This window comes from Oryzias latipes, chromosome 6 (genome assembly GCF_002234675.1).
Source record: "Oryzias latipes chromosome 6, ASM223467v1".
Classification (NCBI taxonomy): Eukaryota; Metazoa; Chordata; class Actinopteri; order Beloniformes; family Adrianichthyidae; genus Oryzias; species Oryzias latipes.
Window position 1 is genome coordinate 6385235 of NC_019864.2, and position 18907 is coordinate 6404141.

Below are 18907 nucleotides of genomic sequence, written 5' to 3' on the forward strand. Positions count from 1 at the left end.
TGAGCCAATAACTACACTCGGAGAAAGCCTCCTTCAGGACCAGCAGTTCCCGGACGCCCACGTCATAGTTCCGTTCCGTGTTGTTAAGTTTCCGGGAAAAGTAGGCGCATGGGAAAATCTCAGCTGGTTGACCATGATGCTGTGAGAGCACGGCTCCAACCCCTGTGTTATAGGCGTCCACTTCCATGATAAAATGCATGGCTGGGTCCAGGTGATGGAGGATGGGCGCCTGGGTAGAGCACTGTTTCAGCGTCCGGAATGCCTCACCAGCTGCCACCCTGCAGAAGAGAGATGAGAGGAGCCCCCACTGTGCTGAAGCCGTGAATGCTGGCAAAACTTGGTGAGCCAGAGGAATGGCTGCAGCTATTTCACTGCGGTCGGTTAGGATCATTGCAGCACCCCCTCCACCTTGACCTGGTCCATTGCCAAGCCCCCCGCACTGATCACAAAGCCCACAAATGCGGAAGATGTTTTAAGGAACTCACATTTCTCCCCTTTGGCATACAGATGGTGTTGAATCAGCCGCTGTAACACCTGCTGGACATGCGCAACGTGCTCCTCAAACGTGTCAGAGTAAACCAAGATGTCGTTGATGTAAACAACAACGAAGCGTTGCAGCATGTCACGGAAGATGTTGTTAACGAAAGACAGGAATACAGAGGGGATGTTACAGAGACCAAAGGCCATGACCAGGTGGTTATGGTGATGAGTTGGTCGAAAGATAATCCCCCGTCTCAACACGCCAGATCCAGCTGCAGCTCGTGTAGCGAGCACGCTGCTGCGGTCTGCCACCCCTTCTTAATAACTTAAACTGTACGGGTCTTTACCTGTACGGGTCTTTACCGTCTGCTGGATGGATCAGATCCAGGTAAAACGCTTGGTGATGCAGGCAGAGTGGCCCCAAACAATATTTCGCAATGAGTGAGGCTCAGTACAGTGTTTAGGTATGCTGCGATTGATTAAGTAAATGAAAGTCAGGTGTGTGGCATCCAGGAAGTGTGCACTGAGGTTGCTGGGAGATGTAGTGCAGTTTTGGTCAAAGTACTTAAATACTGTAGTGACAACATCATTTCAACATCATTTTTTTAGTAAATGTCTAATGTCTCTTACCTTTTTGTGTTCATTTAAAAGCAAGCAGACTCTTTGATACAGCGTTCCTTCATCTTCCATCCTCAGATTTGACATGAGCTTCAAACCAACCAGTTCCCTGGAGGAAGATGAGGGTTTCAGTGACTGGACTCAACGCAGAGAGAGACGGAGGCAGCAGTGTCTGCAGGAGCTCAATTTGGGAGGCCAGGAAGTGCAGGATGAGAAGGAAGAAGTCTTCTTCAACAAACTTCAGCCTACAAAAACCACTGACATCCATGCTGCTTCTGCAAGCCGACTCCCAAGAAAAGAAGAGGGAGAGATCCTGAATAACAGAGTTGAGACTGAGAAGAGGATGGAAGATGATGTGGAAGGGAGGATGGAGAAGAAGGAAAAGAACAGAGAAGTGCTGAGTCCAAGCAGACAGGAAGAGATTCAGAAGCCAAAATCTGAGGTACGGTTTGTACAACAATCAAATTTGAATTATTAGAAAATGTACTAACTGAAAATAAAACTAAACACAGTTTAAACATGACTGCAGCTCAACTGAACTGGGATCGACTTTGCGTGCTTAATGTTTCTTGAAATTGTTTGCTCAGTCAGCAGTGACACAAGATGTCACTACATCCCGTGCTAACCCCACAGAAAGGAAGTTTAAAAGTACAAGCTTAACAATAGCAGTTTAGCTCCACCTCAAGAACTTAATCAAAATGTGCCTGAGTCAACACTTTCATTGAAATTCAGATCATTTCAAGGTCCAACTCCACTGTTCCAACATTAACCCTTGTGCTATCTTAGATGACCCCACCCTTACTTTGACGTGTTCTCCCTGCCATGACAAAGGTGGATAAAGGTGGAAAGATTTCATGTAATCCATGGACACCAGTGAAGATCACAAATCAATGAAGAAAAAAGGTTCAGAGCACTGTCTAGTGGGTCTAGATGACCCAACTCCCAATGTTAAAGTGCCTAGGATAGCACAAGGGTTAAAAAAATGTAGAGAAATGATTGATTTGGCCAACTTTTAAGACATCAAATTAATTTCTGCTCTCTCAGCTACTCTGAGAGAGCAGAAAAGGAACTAAAGGAACAAATCCCACCTACGTTCAAGCTGATTAATCTTGATTCCCTCTGGTTCGGATTTCAGAGGGAATCATATTCTTTTCTTTTGATTTGGCAGCTAAGATAAAATGTAGGAGAAACTATCACCCTAAAACATTAAGTAATTAAATTATTTTTACCACAGTAATTCTATTCAGTTCAAAAATTGCAAATCAGAGACAACTTTCACAAGAAAGTGCTTTGTTGAATCTCTTCAGAATATCTAAAGACAGACTGAAACAACAATAATTAGATAATATATTTCCTTTAATTTGAATACACTAATGGGAGCACTAGACAGATCATAACTTCTTGGAATACTACTAGCTAATATGTTAGCAAAGTGTATGTTTACTTACTGAGGAGTTTCAAACACCGCAGAGACACTATATGGCACTGTTATTCATGTGCATCAGACGTTATGAACACTGCTTTTTGCAAATGTGGCAGAAAGAAGTGGAACAAAAATCAAACAAAATTGAAGTTGGTTGTTGACCCAACCTTTATTTTCTTATTTATTACTCAGCATTTGCCAAAAATTGCATTAACCAAAGCAACAAATTATATGAAAGGGCCTATATCATGTATAAATTAATGTTTTGAGCTTTAAAGTGTGTTGTAGTGTTCATTCCTCACCAAAAAAAAAAAACCAAAGCTGCGTTCTGATCCAGTCACGCATTTCTGAGTATTCCTGGAAAGCACCAGCCCCTCCCAACCCACCAAAACAAGCTGGTTCTCACACGCTGACATAGATATTCTCCACCGAGCGAGCGCTGATCGGCTAAACACTTTCATTTCTGTGCACAATCTGCACATCCATCTTCGCAAAAGTTTGGATGTCGTTTGATTTGGTGGGAGAAACGCAGACACACTGCCGAGGCTAGCTCTAGGTTGACGTCATGAAATGGGCGGCACCCACAAGGAGAGAAAGGGTGGGGCCTCCGAGATCAAGTCACTTCACTTCTGGGTTGAAAAAGAACTCAAGCAAATAACGAATATTTAATTTAAAAAAAAATTTTTTAGAGTGCCAAAGGTAATATTATCAATGTATGCATCTTGTTTTCTATAAAAGGCTTACAAAATATAGACCATTTATTTCCATTATTGATTCTGAGAAAGATTCAATGCAGCCCAAAATGTGACATATAATTTTTCACATCATCAAAGTAGTAGACTTCTTCACATATAAGAGATTTGAGTCAGACCATATTTATTAAATTAGACCTTGGAGAGAAAGTGTGTCAGCCAGAAGCTTAGATCCTTCCCGTTAAGATATTGAAAAGTGTTTTTTTTCAAAAGTTTCTAATTGTAGGGACCAAAAGTAAGTAAAGATGACTTTTGCTGAAAAGATCCTTTTATCTTCACTTGAATAGACAGAGAAAAGACTGCAAATGACAGACCCCTTCACCTCAAAGGCTTTCCTTCGTCAGGATTTAAAACACGGCATCTTCAACGGGCACGGCCCCACCAATGAAGTCATGTCACACCTCAAGAAAGCAAACAGATCAAGCAGGTTGGTGTTGTGCTTTTTTTCCGTTTATACCACTTACCAGTTGTTTTTTATTTTCCACCACTGTTGTCTTGGTGGATTTGCTGAAGGCACCTGATCCTTGTTAGAGTACAGCTGTCATATCGGAAAATCAGGGAGGACGATGCCCTTTGTTTGTGTTATCCCTGTTGCTGTTCAAATATAAGAAGAATCAGCTCTCTTCAGAATTGACCTTTTTCACAGAACAGCATGAAGTCATGAGGCTTTTTTCCTAGAAAGCCCAGAGCTCTAATCTGCCTGTCAGTAGGATTTCTGGCCTTTGGTGGTGACCTCAGGAGTGTTGCCGACATCTTTAAACTTGTGTGGTTGTTATTTACCTCAAGCTAATTTTAGAGAGCATTTCCTTTAAACTAAAATTCCTATCAACCTGGTCAGCTACACCAGTGGTATTATGTTCCAGTGAACAATACATTATTGTTTTTATTTTTTGCTGGAGCTGATTCTGAAGTTATAGGTCTTTCCTTGCTCCCAAAATACGTTAAATAAATTGTCTCCTCTATTGGACCAGTTTAATGTCAGATCAAATTTTCACATACTGGCCTGCACGGCAGATAGACATAACTAATGTTATGAAATCATCACAAAACTGGTATTTTTTAAAAACACAGTAACAAATGAGAATCCACCTTGTATGCAACTTTATTAGCAGCTTCCCTGTAATCTCACCGTTGGTCACCACATATTGTGCAGTTTGGGATTGGTAAGCGGGAACAACCGTTGCAAACGATCCATATTTTCAGTGCAACTCCTGGTTTTGTCTGTGAAATGCTGATTATTTTATTCAGCTGAAGTTGAAGGCTATTTTTCTGTTTCTTCATTGGCTTTTTTTCTGAACAAAGAAACTTTCCAAATACGTTTCATGGTGGGTTTCTGTGTTAAGTTTGCCTAGCTTGGGGGTTTCATTGTAGCGGTCACAGTTTTTGAAGGTAACAGACCAAGGCGAGCCACTTGACATGCATGAGTCATAGACGGATGTGGTGGAGAAAAGCTGATAGTTAAAATATAACTGTCTTCTGAATTAGATAACAAATAAAAAGGAAATTATAATAGTTGTGTTTTTTTTTCTTTGCGGTCTGGTACCAAGTGACTCATGGACCACTCCTGGTCTGCAGCCCCTGGGGTTGGGGCCCCCCTCCTTTGAAATCACTAAAGTACTTTTTTAGCTACTTCTCTCGGAAATGCTAATAGAGCACAGTCAATTAACACTGTTCTAAAGGCCACAGATTGCATGTGAACACTTGCATTATTATATAATTGGGTATGAATACAGCAGGAACGTGGAGCCAGAGGAGGCTGAGGCTATCCAGGAGGTGGAACAGCGACTGGAGAGGATCCGCCACAGCTTCCAAGAAAAAGAGAGCCAAGAACTGGAACAACTGAAACTGAGACAAGCTGAGGCTGAACAGGAGCTGGAGGAGATGAAGAAGAGGAGAGAGGAGAGGCAGAAACTCCGAAAGGTAGAGGAGCGCTTTAAAGAAGAGGAGGAACAGCAGCGGCTAGCCAAGGAAGAGGTGAGCATAGATTCTTATCTGGCCAATCAAATCCAGATTTGATAAGTTTTCCCAGATGAAACTTTACGTATGAATGACAAATGCTTTTTGAATAAACTTATAGGACGAAAGGAAACGGATGAAGGAAGAGATTGAGAAGAGGAGGATGGAGGCAGCTGAAAGGATGAAGACCCTGAGCACTTCCAGCATTGATGGGGAAGAAATATTCAGTCCAATTAGCCCCAAAGTTTCAACTCAAAGGGTACCAGCTTCTGCTGCTGTCTCATTGTGGTGCTTGCACTACAGAACACTTACACTGGACTCAGACTGTTGCCTTTTTTCTGACAAAATACAGAAAACCTTTAAGTATGGGGAGGTGATTTAGGCCGAATCTGAACTCTTCCCCTACCCCTCCGGCTTCTCTCTACCCTCTACATTTTTCCCTCTGTACGGAGAGTTATAGAAAAACAGTGTCTTCCGATTTGGATCATCTTTCCAACTCGATGACGTCATCAATTTTCGCCAGTCAGCTACGTTATAGCATGGAGCTACTAGCGTTCAGAAAATGCATAACAGCATCGGTTCATAACTTTAAAAAGGTAATGCTTAAAGAAAAAGTCCCTTCGTACTTTTACATGTAAACTTTTGTGCTTCAGAGCACATCCATGTGAAGAAATATGTTATTTCTCTGCAGCACAGCTCGACACAGAACACCTTCAACGGCGAAGGGCTTGGAGCGTTAGCCCCTAAAAAACTATTTCAGACAACCCTACCCCTCCAGATGCCCCTACAGTTGGAGGGAAAGGGAAAAACCATAGGGATAGAGGAAGAATTCAAATTCAGCTTTAGTGTGTGATTAAGATGAGAAAAAGCTGAAGTTCTTACCTTCATCTTGCTCCTGGGCCAATAGTTTTACCCAGTTATGACATCAAGATTTGCTCCCTATAGAACAAAGTTCCACAGTAACTTTCCTTTCAGTTTCCAAAGCTAAAGACTTCCGCCATTGTTGAACTGAATGGAATGACTGCTTCCAAGAGTTGAGCTGCTCTATCAGTAGAAGCACAGTATGATACTTAGAACTGTTGCTAATTGTAGTGTCTGTTGTTTTACAGCTGATGGCTTCGGTCTCTGCCTGAAAGTGTTTGAGTTTCAAGAAGCAGCTGGGTGTAGGACTGTCACGCAGGAAAACAGGGTTTGCTTTCCGGGATTTGCAATGAGCTAATTCCAGAGTGGATTGTTAGGGTTAGGGGCTGTGGGTTGTTAGGGCTAATCCTTGGGCAAGACCCTTTGCACTAATGCTGATCTGGGTCTCTCTGTGCCTTGAAAATTCAGGGTTGTGTCTGGCATGAAAACTCTCTGCCAAACCACCTGTGATGACAGCTGACAGGATAAGCCGAAAGGTGTGAGTTTGTAGCCAGCATGTCCTGGCTTCACTGTGTTTACTGTGAGTTTCTACCACAATGCATGTTCTTGCCGTGTTCTGGCTTTGGCGTGCTCTCTGCTGTAGAGCTCCTCTTCACTGTTTTCTGTGTTTGGGGTGATGACCTTACCAGAGAAACTTGAACAGGAGGTTTGCTCTGGTTCATTTTTCTGAGTGCATGACACTGCATGTGTTTTTAAACATTTGCACATTTTTGCAAATGTTCTCTGTTTTAAAGTCAAACTTATTCAGGCAGAACTAACCAGAAGAAAAAAAATCCTGACAAATCTGTAGTACAGCTTGTTGAATTGACGAAAATACAATTATATAAACTGATATGGCCTTAGTCGAAACCTTTGCGATGCTGCCTATCTGGGTATTCCTGTACCTTAAACTACAGGGTTGTTTCAGGAAGGGCATCCGGCATAAAAGTTCTCTGCCAAAATCAGTGCAAGCTGAGTCACTATGGCAACCCCTGATGGGATGTACCGCAAGGTCAACAACAACAACAACAACATAATGAATAAGCTTGAGATTATGTATTTCTTGGAAGTTTACTCTACAGTTTTACGTTGTACATTTTGGCTTTGCTATTCCAGAACAAAAACAAAATTTGTGTTGTCATTCCGTTTGCCCTGTGTTGACTGTTGACAAACCAACTGCCCACACAGGATGAACTTCTTAACATGGCTTTCACATTTGGACAGTCCTGTTCATATAGCGTGTTTCCTTTCACACACACCATTCCCAGGAAAGAACCAAAATCTGCAGTGGATCAAACGCGACATCCTTCACCCGATCAATACACTCATCAATATTTCAACTGAAACAAAAACTAAAAACACAACGTCAGTTTGTTCCACCCACACTGGGAACACTCCAAAGACCCACAAACAGTGATTGACAGGTTTGCCTTCTGACAATTAAGCTGATGCAGGCAAAGCCAAAGTTCAATGACTCAACATCATCTGTGACCTTTTTTTCAGATCACAGAGAAGACAGAATCCCTGAACCGATCGCTGAGGAAAAGGTGAACAGCACACGCCTTCAACACTTTTCCTGTCTATTCATCTGCACTAACGATAGACCTCCTGATGGTGAAAACTGTAGGACAGTTTCTCCAGACTCAAAACAAGATCATTCCAGCAGTGCTGGTCTCCAAAAAAGTTCCATCAGAAGCCCATGTTTACATCAGAGGATGAAAACATCTGACTGCAGGATCAACAGAGGGATCCAGAGATTACTTCATGCTGGCCATTTTTTTCAATATTTTGCAATGTTTCTGACTAAAACTATAAAACATTGGAGCAGTGAGTCATTCTCAGGAGTGGAATCCATTGAAAGGACTCTTAGCCAGATGTACATAATGACCCTTTTCTGCGTTAGGATGCATAATGTCATCAGAACAATATTAGAAGATAATTTCTTAAAACAATACATCTCAGTGTCAGATGACACAAACATTTCTGCTGTTCTGTAGATGTAATTCCTCGCACTGACTGACAACCATGTTGTGGTCAAATCTTCACACATTTGATGTTTGCAATGGTTATAAAGCAGCAGCATTGTGTGCCAGCATGAAACCACCTTTGTTGAACACCACAAATGTTATTTGATGATAACATATGGACCTGGTGTTATACTGTGATGAATGAGAAAAATATGAAATCTGATTTTGAATTTTGAATGCTGGTCTTGGCCAACACGCTAAAAAAAGGTCAGCATAAGGGATGGTAGTAAAGATTCAGCTGGGTGCATTTATCAAATACTGTAAAAGATGAATTCCATCCTTTCAATCCTGATCTTTGTGGGAACTGAAGCAGGGTCCCATTCATTAACAAACCATTAAAGTCTAAACTAAAAGGCAACTATAACAGAGGGACTTGGAAGAGATGTCAGAGAACTATTTGAAAAAACATGTCCAAGTGAAAGAAATCGGAAATTAACATTGGTGGTTTGAATAAACATTAACCCTGCAGATTTCATTAAGTGCTAAAGGAATTTTTTAGTCTACATCTTTGGGATGAAAACTTTAAAAACTAATATTTTCAGTTTTCATGAACTCTCCAGTACCTCTGCTTTCCTGAAGCTCGTTAGGACGCAGCCGTCTGAAGAGAAGCACAATGGAGAAGGTCATGAGAGAGCACATTTTTCTTGCGTTTCCCACTCCACAGCTGTGATTTATGGCTTTGCTTAACTCTGTCCAGATGCCAGTAGTTGTATCTCAATGAGGTAAGGAGGCTCCAGGGAGTCTGCCACAGCACCAGCTCAGCTCTGGGGAGGAGGGGTTCTGCTGTGAGGATGTCACAGACATGTTTCAAATGTCTATGATGGACAGTTTGTAGTGTAAGGACCATCATGAGCAAGTTGACTGTTGTGATGTGCTAGGTATCAATTTCATAATAATAATAATAATAAACTTTATTTGTATAGCATCTTTCAAGATAAAATCACAAAGGGCTTCACGCTAAAACATGGTAAATTGCAGTAAAACACTCCAAGACACTAAATATAAAAAGAATTATGAAAAGCAATTTTAAAAAGATAGGTTTTTAGCTGCTTTTCAAAACACTGAGTCTGCAGATCTGAGGCTGAGAGGAAGGGAGTTCCAGAGGGATGGAGCCACTGCAGCAAAGGCTCTGTCTCCTTTAGTCTTTAAACGGGTTCTCTTAACAACCAGCAGACCCTGGTCACATGACCTCAGGGACCTGCTGGGAGTGGACGGCTGCACAAGGTGTTTTCTATTGACCGGTGCCTGATTATTAGGGCTGTGTATGTTAAAACCAGGATTTTAAAATGCACTCGGTAACAGATGGGGACCCAGTGCAGCTGGATTAATAACTGGGTGACGTGTGAAAACTTGGATGAATTGGTTAAAAGCCACGCAGCAGCATTCTGGACAACCTGGAGCGGTTCTAGAGAATGTAGCTCAGATGTATGTATGCCCCGAATTGTATTTATGAGTATTTCTTTATTCCAATTGTGGTGAGGAAGAAGCAGATGAAAAAATGCAATTTAAAAAAAGCTTTCAGTTGTTACATCAAAACTGAAATAGGAGGACCAAAGTTACACTGCTTCGCTCCGCTCCTTCTCCCCCCTGCGTTCACCCTGGAACACTCACACTTTGGTGTGTGAGAAATAATTAACGTTCAACATCCATGTGCAGCAATCCATCACCAGCCCACAGCAGCATAGAGGAGGACGCTTGCCACCACAGACTGAGAAAGCATGTGTGGAAGTTTGGAGCAGAGGTAAATGAATCAGTCTATGGAAAAAATACAGCCTGGACTGGTTCTTCTTGTAAAGGTGATCTGTATTGGTGGTCCAGTTTAGCTTGTTGTCCAACACAACCCCCAACTGTACCATCTCCACGCTGTCTCCCTAAATACTGTATGAATGGGCTGAGGTGTAGCAGGGTTTCTTCTGAAGTCAAGAACAATTTCCTTGGTCTCCTGGACATTCAGCTGCAGGTGATTGTTCCTGTTGCAGGCTACAAAGTCTTCCACCAGCCGCCTGTGCAGTCAACACTTTATTGAAGAAAGAAAAAATGCACTATGCTGGCAAGCCTGATGCCTTTCATCAAGACACTGTCAAGTGTATTTCTACCGCTAATGTTGGGCTAAGGCCGAAGAGTAGCGGCAGAGCGTGATACAAATAGAGCTCTCTGTGACAAGAAGGAACGGGGGGGCGGGGTTGCTTCATGCCAACAGTCCTGCCCACAAAAAAAGGCAAATTTCTAATGAACTGTCACTGCAGTCTTTCAGGTTTTGGCTAAAAACGGCATATTTCAAATCAGCAGCTGTTTGATGGCAGGTTGGTCACGTCAAACCGAAACTTACGGTAACTTAGCAAAGATAGGAAAAAAGTGAGATGACACACAACGCATGCGAATTTCTTTTTGGCGATGACAGTGGCAGTCACATCACGCTAAGTCGCGCTCAAAGTAGTCAGCAAAATCAAAGATAAGACAAAAGCGAGATTTGACACAACGCACATAAAAAAATGTGTTTTGCAAACGCAAAAAATGTTTTTGAAAGCAAAAAAAAAAATTTTGAGCAAAAAACTTAGAAAGTTTTGTGTGTTCAACTTAGAAAGTTTTGTGTGCAACATGGTGGCAGAAATATCACTCCATATTTTAGAAATATCTCAGGGAAACAAATGCATAAAGATGGCTTTTCTTCACTTTGAAGATATTGCTGCATACTGTCTGTTCTATTCTATTCTTTACTTCCTTTGGGCCTTGTAGGGTTGGATCATAAATGAATCCTCAGAAGTATGCTACTGTATTTTTAAAACAATGACTTGAAGCAAGGAGACTGTTTTGGCACTCTGCCTGTCACATTTTAAATGGTGGCTTGGGTCACATAGAATCTCAAAGTCTTTTAAGAAATGACTGTAATTCCATTCTGTTTTTATGTGAAATAGTAACAGCTTTAAGAAGATGCAGCCTCTCATCCTTTTGCCCAAGATTGATGACAAACTGGAGCAGTATACCAGTGCTGTGGAGGTGAGCCGTCCTGTCACTTTTGTAACACATAAGACGGCAGAGCAAACATGATTTTGTCGGTCAGTTTCTGCAAGTTGTCCCAGTTTAAAAGCTGAGTTTGGTCTGTAATGTTCAACCCTTTAACTTTGAGAAACAGAGTGGAAATAAAAGAATCCAGGAAATCTCATAGTTTGATTTTTACCAACTTGCAGAATCTATGACTGCTATTTACTTTTTTGCGCCTGCATACAAAGTTGATGAATTTTTATTTAAGACATAATGGAACTCAAAGGAAAAATATATTACTTACATAAATCTTATAAAAGCCTCTATGTTCTCTTTGTGGAAACTGCACAGCATTTATTTATTCTATTGTTGAAATTGTACTGTGGAACAGTGTGATAAAACTCTTGGTGGCTTTGTGTTTCTTGTTCCTCTGGGAAGATTAGTAGCTAATCAAATTTTAAGTGTTAGGCACATTAAAGTTTTCAAATAATGCATATCATGGTATGATATCGAGGCTTTAAACTCTAACACTAATGAAACCGACCGGAGTGGAGTTGAAAAAACTGTTGTTTTGAATTTGATAGATTTATTTTCTGCTGAGAGTATATTTTAAACTTGAAAAAGTTTTACTAAGTGGTTTAAAAGGTCACTGACAGCAGAGCCAATGTTACAGTATTGAAATGTTGTCTTTTAGTGTCGCCATTGTTAAGGAATGTTTGCTTAAGTCTTTCCTCGTGTAAAAACATAAACATGACGAACCCTTTGGGCTTGTCTTCCTGCAGAACTCTCAGGACGCACGGGCAGTGAAGGCATCATTGACTGATATACCCATGTCCCCAGAAGTTGTTGCCTCCAAGAAAAGTCTTTTTGAGGCTGGGGAGGCCTGGAGCCAGAGTCCCAGCAAAGGAGCCTCCTGCAAGGTGAAATGAATCTGTTCATGACGCCGTTGTGTTTGTTTTGGAGATTTGGATTTGGAATAAGGCAATCAAAAACAAAAAGGAAGCTAAACAAGAAAACAACAGATATATAGTATCTCACCAAAGTGAAACACCTTTCACATTTCTGTGGCCATTTATGTATCTCCTGTCATGGGACAACACTGCGGGAATCACACAATGAAAAGTATTCAGTGTTCATCTTGTTCAAAAGTGAAGACACCCCCAAGTGGAAATGCTCGGTGTCATACTTTGTCTGTCCATCATGGTTGTCCAGCACTGCCTTAACTCTCCTGGGCATAGAGTTCACCAGAGGCTTACAGGTTGCTACTGGAGTCCTCTTCCATTCCTCCATGATGACATCACAGAGCTGGCGGACATTTGAGATGTTGTGTTCCTGCACCTTCCATTTTAGGATGCCCCAAAGATAGGGTTTAGGGTTTAGATCTGGATACCTGCTAGACCAGTCCATCACCTTTACACCTCAGTCTCTTAAGCAAAGGAGTAGTCATCTTGGAGGTGTCTTGAAGGTCATTATCATGCGGGAATACTGTCCTGCGGCCCAGACCGCAGGGAATCATCCTCTGCTTCAATATGTTGCAGTAAATATTAGCGTTCATGTTTCCCTCAGTGACTTGTAGCTCCCCAATGCTGGCAGCATTCATGCAGTCTCAGACCATGACTCCCCACCACCATGCTTGACTGTAGGCAAGACACACTTGTCTTTGTGCCCCTCACCTGTTTTAACACCACGCACGCGTGACACCATCTGAACCAAATAGGTTTACCTTGGTCTCATCAGACCACAGGACATGTTTCCAGCAATCCATGTCCTTAGTCTGCTTGTCTTCAGTATCTGGAGGTTTTCTTGTGCATCAACTTTAGAAAGTCTTGCTTCTGGGACGACAGACTAATTTGATCCAGTGTGTGATATGGTCTGAGCGCTGATAGACTGACCCCCCATTCCTTCAACCTCTGCAGCAAAGCTTGAAGCACTTGAATACATTTATGTTTCAAAGCCCGCTTTTGAAAGTGATGCTGAGAACATGCACCCAACTTCTTTGGTGATCATGGATGGTTGGTCTTGGTCGCTGTACCAGCAGCACAGTTTTAGGGTGTGGGCAATCTTCTAACAATGCAACAATGCAGGTCATTAAAAAAAATTGAAAATAAATCAAATCAAATGACAAATATGAAGAACATGTTACATATTTTAGAATACATTAATTGATTTCAGAAATCATTAAGTATCCAGATGAAGCATTAAAAATAACGAGTCATATTTTAAAATAATATGGAATCCCCATTGAACATTTAATTTACAATTTGGCCATGAAATGTAAAATTACATTTTGCTATTTAGAATTCAATATATTCTGTCGTACAAATTTATAATTAATATTCTAAATAAAAGCAAAATCAGTTGCATTTTAACTTGTCGTGAGTTCTTGGTGTTATAATTCAAATAAATTATAATTCAATTTGCAATTCAATGCTGACTTTGACCGTTTAAAAAAAAAATCAAGTTTGCAGGTTGCAATTCAATATTAAAAATATGACATTTCAACACATTGTTTGCTTTAAAGTAATTTTAAAGTAACTTAAAATCTATTGCATTTTAAACACCATGGAGTTTTTGTGTCAAAATTTAAACTGTTGGATCCATACAGTTCGATACCTGATCTGCATGTATCCTTCCACATATCTATTCAACATAATAAATGACGCGCAAACAAGGAAGGTGATAATGAGCATCTGACATCTAGCATTTCAATTTGACTGTTGACGCAGGTTTTGCAAATGAAAATACATGGGGGGGTCGTAATTTCAGTTGAATTTTTACACAAAGACACCATATCAAAGTAAAATACAAAAGATTTGAAGTTACTTTAAAATAAATTTAAATGTTATTTTTAATATTGTATAGGAAATTGCAAAATACATTTGCACAATGAATGGAGAAATTGCATATTAAATTAAAAATTGCAAAATGCAATGTCATTTCAATTATGACAACAAAGAACCATGACGATTTAAAATAAATTTGACTTTTTTTTATTGTCATTGAATTGTAAGTCTTTAGATTGAATTCTAAATTGAAAAATGTATTTTTATATTCCAAGGTCGAGTTACATTTGAACATCAAATTGAAAATTGCATATTACATGGTATTATGACTTAAAAGAACTTCCATAAAAAATAACTGCTTTTAGTTTATAAACCTGAGACCACCATTCCTATTAAGAGATTATAAAAATGGTGGTCTCAGGTTTATTCTTCCATCCATCTACGGCACTGTTCTGAAACCCAAACAAACCAAACCAGTTCCACCAGGGTCGTTAAGAATTGAAAGAGATGACCAGTTTGGTGAGGGAGTCAATGGCTCCCCAACCCCCAGCTGAGGACAAAGGACTCTCAACGACCCTAAACCATGTAGGTTAAGTTGACAGTACCATCCAGTTGGATTTTATTTAATTTTTTATTAATTATTTTTTATTTGGTCAAAATCTGTGTCACAGCTAAACCAAATTACAGATTTAAAAAAAAGATCCATATTCTGTCAAGAGTCCAAGGTTCTGTTCCTGCTTTTGGTGTCAGATTGACAGCTGTCCTGAGATTTTGAAGTTCTGCCGACAGGGTCCTTGTCTTTCAACAGCTGTTATCAGAGTTACTGAGTTAGTTGAGGTTGTCGTCTGCAGGTCAGACCTCAGCTGAAAAAAAATTACAGATAGTGAAGATCTTAGTTGCCACAGTGGTTTTCTTCAAATGTTATTTAACTTATTTCTGTGTTAATTAGGGCGGCCGTGGTGCAGCGGTAGGGCGGTCGACCCATGATCGTAGTATTCCAGGTTTGATTCCCGCCTTGCACACCCATTAGTCGAAGTGTCCTTGGGCAAGACACTGAACCCCACCTTGCATCTGGTGGTAGGCGGGCGTCTGTGTTTGGCAGCAGAGCCACCAGTGTGTGAATGTGTGAGTGACTGTGTGTGTGACTGGGTGAATGGGTCTGTGACTGTTCTTGTAGGAAGTAAGGCGCTATATAAGTATACGCCATTTAATTATAACTTGGATGTCTGATCAAACTCTTCTCAAAGTCTTCCATGTTGTTGACAACCAACTGGTCCGGTGGTCCAAGAGGTTTAAAGTTTTTGATGATTCTTAAGAGTCTGGGCGGTTTTCTTGGCAACTTTAGCATTCAGCCTGGTCAGATGGTCACTCTGATAAATAGTAGCTCCCTTGAGCTTTTTCCTTCATTAGAGGAAGTTTGTGTTTTTGAAACCTGAGGATGGTCGCTGGTTTTTCCGTCTCCTTTCTCGTGGGGAGCCGATGGCAGGTCTCCATGGTGTTTACATCCAGGGAAATCCCTTTAGACTTGAGAAAAACTTCAACCTGTTGCTCCACAGAGATGCCGTCCTTCTCACCGGAATCAGAAGTGTTGTGACATTTAGCATTGATAGCTTTAGCTGTGTTAGCCATTGACCGAAATTTGATCTGTGATCCAGAAAAATCACGTTGTTCATATTGGAGTGTTGTTCCAAGTTGTCCGCTCGTTTCTCCAGTATATCGATCTTGTTGTCTCGATGTTCATTCTGGGCTCAAAGACCTCTGCATGATCTCAAGCAGCCAGTTTTTAATGTGGATGACTTTCAGTTACGACATTTTCTAACATAGAAACCAACCCTTGCGAGATAAAGAGCAGGGAAATATAAACAATGTATTTCTTTGCATTATCCATGGTAAAGGAAATTTTTTTCAAGTTCAGGCAATGAACTCATCAATGTTAAACAAAATTTGTAATAAGTGAAAGATGAGTAATGTTGAAGTGTTTTCTAGACTTTCTGCTGTTTCCAATCAGGATGCTGAGGGTCTGAAGGTGGGCGTGGCCAGTCTGATCAACCAGTGGGTGAGAGGCCAGTCAGACAGCAGTGGCAGGCCGTCAGCCTGCAGAGCAGCAGTAAGTCACTGCAAACATGACATATGGTTTTCCTGCACTCACGCCAAGCACTCTCTCCAATTGTTTGTCTGAAGGATGCTTTGCTCCTGCACTCTTTTTTTGGCTCTGAATAAGCAAAAACAAATGAAATAGATTTCAATGTAAATACATTTTTTAACAGTAGTTATTTCTGTAATCACTCAAGTGACCTTTCTGTGTGGAGTTAGCATGTTCTCCCCGTGCATGCGTGGGTTTTCTCCGGGGACTCCGGCTGCCTCCCACTGTCCAAAACATGCTTCATAGGTTAATTGGTCTCTAAATTGACCCTATGGTGTGAATGTGAGAGTGCATGGGTGTGTGATTGTGACCCTGCGACAGACTGGCGACCTGTCCAGGGTTTCCCCTGCCTGGACAGGGGGATACCTGGGATAGGCTCCAGCAGCCCCGTGACCCCGAAAGGGATAAGTGAATGAATGAAAAGGGCAGACAGACAAAGTACGAAACGAGAGCCTGAGTCCATCCATGTGCAGCTGGTCAGCTCAGAGCAGCTGCAGTGCGGTGTGCAGCAGCAATCAAAACACGGTTGCAAGAGGGTTCCCTCATGTGGGCCCATCAGATACAACAGCCTTTTTTATATGGGTTGTGTTTTTGCAAAGCCAAAGGAATTATTTGCTCATTGTTGAAATCAGTTTTTTATATCGATGGCAGAGGCTGAATGATTGTGTGTCGAGTAAGCTAATAATGTTTGCCTGTTCAACCAAGTTTCCTGAATCCTATTTGGTCAGGATGTGAAGCCTGGAGATGTGATGCAGAAGAAGAACATGTGGGAGGTTATGGGAGACTCAGGGAGGCAGGAACAAAGACTAAAGGTCAGTAGTGACTGTGACAACTTTAAAGTCTTGCTATTTTTCACCTCAGGTGTTCAATTTTTGTAGCAATGATAAAAGCTTCTTAAACTGACCTCATTCAACGCAATGAAAATGTCTTTTTCAGCAGTTTACACCTACATGCTTTCAGTTATAATTTTAAAAACTGCTTTAGAATTTATTTAAGGAAATAAATAAATAAAAATAGCTAAGGCTTTGAATTGTCTCTCCTCAGGGTTCAGCAGCTGAAAAAAAGTTCAAGTTTGTTGTGACCGGCCATGGCAAATACGAGAAGATTCCAGCAAAAGACCAGAGTGGAGGACAATCCAAGTCTGGTGAGAATTGTAACAGGGACTGTGGGTTTAGTGGAGGAGCCACTTTACTCTCTCCTCTTGGGTTCCTTCTTTTGTACGTAACAAAGGTGTTTTTGCACTTCTGTAGAAAATGGGCCAAGGTTTATTCATCTGCTTTCCTCTTGTCCCAGCGGTGTTGCAGAGAGAACTTGAGGTTTTATGTGAGGTTTGCTGTTTCTTATGAGACTGAAATCTGAGAACATAAGTCTGAACTACACTAACATTTAAATGGCAATGCAGCTTCAGCAGTGGTGTGAAACTGTGCTCCAGAAAAGAAGCAACAGACCATAAGGTTGATGGATTCACACAGTAAAAGCAAAGTTTTTCAAAACAGTCATTTTTAATGACACAATTCAAAGAGCAACATCATCATGTTAAGCAAATGTACCCAAATGCAAGAAAAATCTGAATTACATTAAAAAATGAAGTATTTGAGTGTTGAGTGAACTGGAAAAAGTTAAATTTTAAATCTAGAAAATCTTACAACTGCATGTAAGGGTTTCCACAAAAACAAGAAAGAAATAACTCAACATAAGGCAGAAGGCTGCTTGATTACAGCATGTAAGCAAGCTCTGATTATCTGGAGAAATTAACCAAAGCTTCATTAGTATCACTTAACAGTAAACTAAAAAAATAAATTAAAAAACATTTGTTCTGTGTCCCAGCAATTTAACAGTGCCTGCATAACTGACTGCAGTAAAATGAAACAAAACCAATGCAACAACCCTTCTTCACAGCAGACCGCCTTCCCAGCTGATTCAGCTTCACTGACCGGCACAGTGATGTCCGGCTCTCTGTTCTGACCAACATCCTCATGCTCCCACCTCGTCTCCCCTCTAACCTGGATCAAACTTTTGATCATACCTGAGTGGACATTCACAGTGTGTATGAGATAATCTCATAAACCATTTGAACACAGTTTTATTTTATTACTGTATTGTTTTGATAGACTATTTCACAAACAATACTCTGTGTGTTCATTATTAGGATAAATGTTAGAGAAGATCTTTAGTTCAGTGTTTTTCAACCTTTTATGAGCCACGGCACATTTTAACCTTGACAAAAATCCCACGGGACACCAGCACCCAAAAATAAAATAAAAAAGGAGAAACTCATAGTCTGTATTGATCTACAGCCCCTCTGCAATCTCACATGCATTTTTGTGATAATTGTGGCAGAAAAAGCTGGAAGTTGCAGCTGTTTTTTTCTAAAAGATGTAATGAAAGTTAAGTTAGAAGATTCAAAAACTGTTTGTGTGTTCGTTGTTGTTTCAAGACGTTAAGAGGAGAGGTTCATTGTGCGCTGAGATGCTCACTTTAACCCAATGCATCATGGGAGATGTAGTGCATCAGCCGCTGAACGCAAACAGACTTGCGTCTCTGAGCTTCATTGTTTTGTTCACTAATTCCACGGTCTGATACCGGATTCTGTGGAAAGCTACACCGCTAAAGACGAGCTTTAGCTGGTATTTTTGTTGGAACTGAGAGACTTTTTGAGCTAGATAGGAACAAGGACGTTAAGACTTTAACCACTTCTGATTGGTCAGACTGATGACATGTGATTAAGCCTCCAAGAATGAGTGGTGGAGAAAGTTAAAGGGGCGGGACATTTCCGAAAACAGCTGAAGCTACGGCTAAATCGCGGTACCATCATTCTTATAAAAATGTCTTTAATTTAATCA

At 40.8% G+C, this 18907-nt stretch overlaps 1 protein-coding gene across 2 annotated transcripts in view; it reads left to right on the forward strand.

Annotated features, from left to right (window-relative positions):
- The window catches only part of LOC101170922 (non-muscle caldesmon), a 44302-nt gene that overhangs the window by 18716 nt on the left and 6679 nt on the right, over positions 1 to 18907 (forward strand). Inside the window, exons 3-12 of one of the 2 annotated variants that reach the window (XM_011475750.3) lie at positions 1177 to 1540; positions 3561 to 3700; positions 5010 to 5247; positions 5351 to 5488; positions 7633 to 7676; positions 11072 to 11153; positions 11921 to 12058; positions 15930 to 16028; positions 16793 to 16876; positions 17109 to 17208. In XM_011475750.3, coding sequence (XP_011474052.1) covers positions 1177 to 1540; positions 3561 to 3700; positions 5010 to 5247; positions 5351 to 5488; positions 7633 to 7676; positions 11072 to 11153; positions 11921 to 12058; positions 15930 to 16028; positions 16793 to 16876; positions 17109 to 17208 — 1427 coding nt within the window. Of the gene's footprint in view, positions 1 to 1176; positions 1541 to 3560; positions 3701 to 5006; positions 5248 to 5350; positions 5489 to 7632; positions 7677 to 11071; positions 11154 to 11920; positions 12059 to 15929; positions 16029 to 16792; positions 16877 to 17108; positions 17209 to 18907 lie in introns of both variants that reach the window. The other variant, XM_011475749.3, reaches the window with a different exon arrangement.